Source organism: Gavialis gangeticus, unplaced genomic scaffold (assembly GCF_001723915.1).
Source record: "Gavialis gangeticus isolate Ggan-Ray unplaced genomic scaffold, GavGan_comp1, whole genome shotgun sequence".
NCBI classification, from domain to species: domain Eukaryota; kingdom Metazoa; phylum Chordata; order Crocodylia; family Gavialidae; genus Gavialis; species Gavialis gangeticus.
Genome location: NW_017728959.1, coordinates 1,499,631 through 1,502,639, shown reverse-complemented (window position 1 = coordinate 1,502,639; position 3,009 = coordinate 1,499,631). Strand labels below are relative to the sequence as shown.

Sequence of the window (3,009 nt, the reverse complement as noted above, 5' to 3'; positions counted from 1 at the left end):
CCTGACCCCCACACCCCCCAGCCCCGCCATGGCGCGCCCCCCCGTGCCACGCTGCCCATCGCCGCGGCTGCTGGTGCTGACCACCTGCCTGCTCCTCTCCTGGCCCTCCGGCGGCACAGGCAAGAAGGCGGTGCACATCGGGGCGCTGTTCCCCATGAGCGGCGGCTGGCCGGGGGGGCAGGCCTGCTTGCCCGCTGTCCGCATGGCGCTCGAGGATGTGAACAGCCGCAGAGACATCCTGCCTGACTACGAGCTGCGCCTCATCCACCACGACAGTAAGGTGAGCAGGGGGTGCCAGGGGGCATGGGCTTGGTTTGGGGCAGGAGAAGGGCGTGGGGGCAAGGGGCCTTGGACACTGGGCAGGAGAGGGGCATGGGGGCACTTGGATGACGGGCATGGGCAGGTGCACTGAGGTGAGGGGCATGGAGGCACTGTCAGGAGTTGTTTGTGTGGGCACAGGCACTGGCATAGATTTGGATGGGGCACTGGCAGCAGAGGCATGTGGGGCACTGACAGGCCAAGTCAGGGGGCACTGGCCTGCAGCAGGCATGGCTGGCAGGGAAAGGACACAGTCACAGGGTGGGGGGAAGCCGGCATTGCAGGCACTGACAGAAGATGGGCACAGGTGGCACTGACAGAAGATGGCACGACTGGAAGTGGAGACAAGAGGTTGGCACAGGGGGCATCACTGGGATATTGGCACAGAGGGCAGCAACCGATGGTGTGGATGAGGACACGGCTGGAAGTTGGGCCTGTGAGGTATTGACCGGAGGTGGAAGCTGAGAATGGGGCACTGCCAGGATTTGAAGGAGGGCACTGACAGGAGGTGGGCACAGAGCATTGATTGGAGATGGCACACTGACATTGACAAGACATGAGCACAGCTGGCAGTGACAGGAGTGTTCAGGAGGGCACGAGGTGCTGATGTGGCTTTGGATGGGGACATCAATAGAAGACTGGCCTGGGAGAGGGGAGTGGGGCACTGAGGCACTGAGTGGTGTGGAAGTGGGGTGGTGAGTGATGCCAGGAAATGGGCCTTGGGAGATGACAGAGCATGGGTCTGGGGTCACTGGCAGAGGATGCGAATGGCAAGGAACCTGGCACAGACATCACTGCCCAGAGACTGGCTCAGGGGCACTGGGAGAAGGAAATGGGGCATTACCTGGGGAATGACTGGAGACGGGAGTGGAGGCACTGACAGGAGATGGGGATGGGGAAACTATGGAGGGACAGGCATGCTTGGTACAAGCAGAGGGGACTGATAGGAGATAGGATTAGGGACCCCTATGGGAGAAGGGCACTGGGGGCTGCACTAAGAAGTGGGTAGGGGGGCACGAGCAGGGAAAGAAGATGAGGGTATTAATTGAAGGTGAGCACAGGGTCTCCTGTATGACAATGGCCTCAGGTGCCCTGCTGGAAGACAGGTGTGGTGGGCACTGATGAAAGTTGGGGCTGTGGTCACAGACAGGAGGGGAGCACAGGGGCACTGGGGGCCAATGGCAGGTGATGGGGAGCACCATTGCCAGGAGATGGGCCAGGGGCAGTAAGAGGAGATGGGAATGGAGAGCACTGAGAGGAAGCTGGCACTGTGGAGACAGCGGGTACAGGTGAGATGGGCAGGGGAGGGGCCAGGGGCTAGGGGTATGGCACAAGGGCTAGTAAGTGTCCCAGGCCTTGGATGCCCTGTGTGAAGATGGGCAGGGTGGGCAGTGCTGGAGGACACTAGTAGGGGGGCTCTTGGAGACATGGGCTTGGATATGGGCAGGACAGCAGATAGGCCCAGGGCATGAAGAGGAGATGGGAACGAGGCATCGAGACTTCTCCAGTGACATGGAGGTGGGTATGGCTGGCAGTGAGTAGAGGTGGGGATGGGGCACTGATGGAGGGTGGACATGCAGGGCAGCACAGGAGATGAGCCCAGGTAGAGGAGCACAAGAAGGGGCCAGACAGGCCTATGGCTCTGTCACAAGTGGGGCAGGAGACGAGCCCAGGGCCACTGAGAGCAGAAGGGCACAGGGGCCCTGCCTGGAGCACGTGCTGCACACACGTGCACAGGGATGTGGGCACAGGGACAGCGGGGGACAGGCACAGAGGCACTGACTGAAGCACTGTGTGGGGTAATGCCAGGTGCTAGGGCAGGAGGATGCTGCCTTCGCTGGGAAGGGACAGAGCGCATTGGTGTCTCCAGGAGGGACGGGCCAGGGCAGGGATCTGGGAAGACAGGACTCCTGGGTTCTGTTCCCATAAAGTCTTGGCAGGATGCCGAAGGAGACTTGCTCTGTCCCTTTACGTCTGTCTAGTACAGAACTCCTTGTGTAGGGTCCCTCTGTACCCCACCCCCACTTCCTCCCAGCACATGCTGGGGAGTGCACACAGGGAGCAGTGGGGAAACTGAAGCACAGAGCAGGAACATCACTCAGTTAGTCCTGACTCTTCATGTAATCCCCTAGACACAAGTCCTGTCCCAGGGCCTGCAACCAAATCCTGGCGCCCCTTCTCCCAGCTCTGTCCCTGCGCTGTGAGCCGCTCAGTCCCGTTCTCCCTCCACAGCTGGGGTAGAGCCCCGGGGTCCGGTCTCCCGCCACCCCACCCCCTGCATAGGAACCCAGCCCCTCCTCACAGCACCCAGCAGTTTGCCTGTCCCATCCCATCCCATCCCATCCACTGCTCCCTGTTCCCACCTGCCCCTCCTTGCCTGCCCATCCTTATGCAACCCCTCTGCCTGCCTGCGTGTGCCTGGGGCCCTCCCCTGCAGCCCCTCACTCTCCCTCTCCCGCCCCCCCATCACTGGATTTCCTTTGTCCCAGATCTCCGAATCTCTTCCTCCCCAGCTGCCCCCCTCCGTGCTTCCCCGCTCCCTAGCGCTCACAGGTTGCCATGGCAGTGGATGCTGCTGTGCCTGCTGATGCGGTTGTCATGGAAACTGATCAGCGCGCGCGCGCGCTCTCTCTCTCTCTCTCTCTCTCTCTCTCTCTCTCTCTGGGCTGACATGTCCTGAATAATTCCTGC

General features: G+C 61.5%; 1 protein-coding gene and 1 long non-coding RNA gene across 2 annotated transcripts in view; one reads left to right on the top strand and one right to left on the bottom strand.

Moving 5' to 3' along the window:
* Positions 1 to 3,009, top strand: part of GABBR1 (gamma-aminobutyric acid type B receptor subunit 1) — a 37,622-nt gene that overhangs the window by 4,840 nt on the left and 29,773 nt on the right. Inside the window, exon 5 of the mRNA XM_019508340.1 lies at positions 120 to 280. Coding sequence (XP_019363885.1) covers positions 120 to 280 — 161 coding nt within the window. The remainder of the gene's footprint in view (positions 1 to 119; positions 281 to 3,009) is intronic.
* LOC109291404 overlaps positions 1 to 3,009 on the bottom strand; it is a 13,576-nt gene that overhangs the window by 9,551 nt on the left and 1,016 nt on the right. The window contains exon 2 of the long non-coding RNA XR_002095843.1: positions 2,606 to 2,612. This is a non-coding gene — a long non-coding RNA (uncharacterized LOC109291404). The remainder of the gene's footprint in view (positions 1 to 2,605; positions 2,613 to 3,009) is intronic.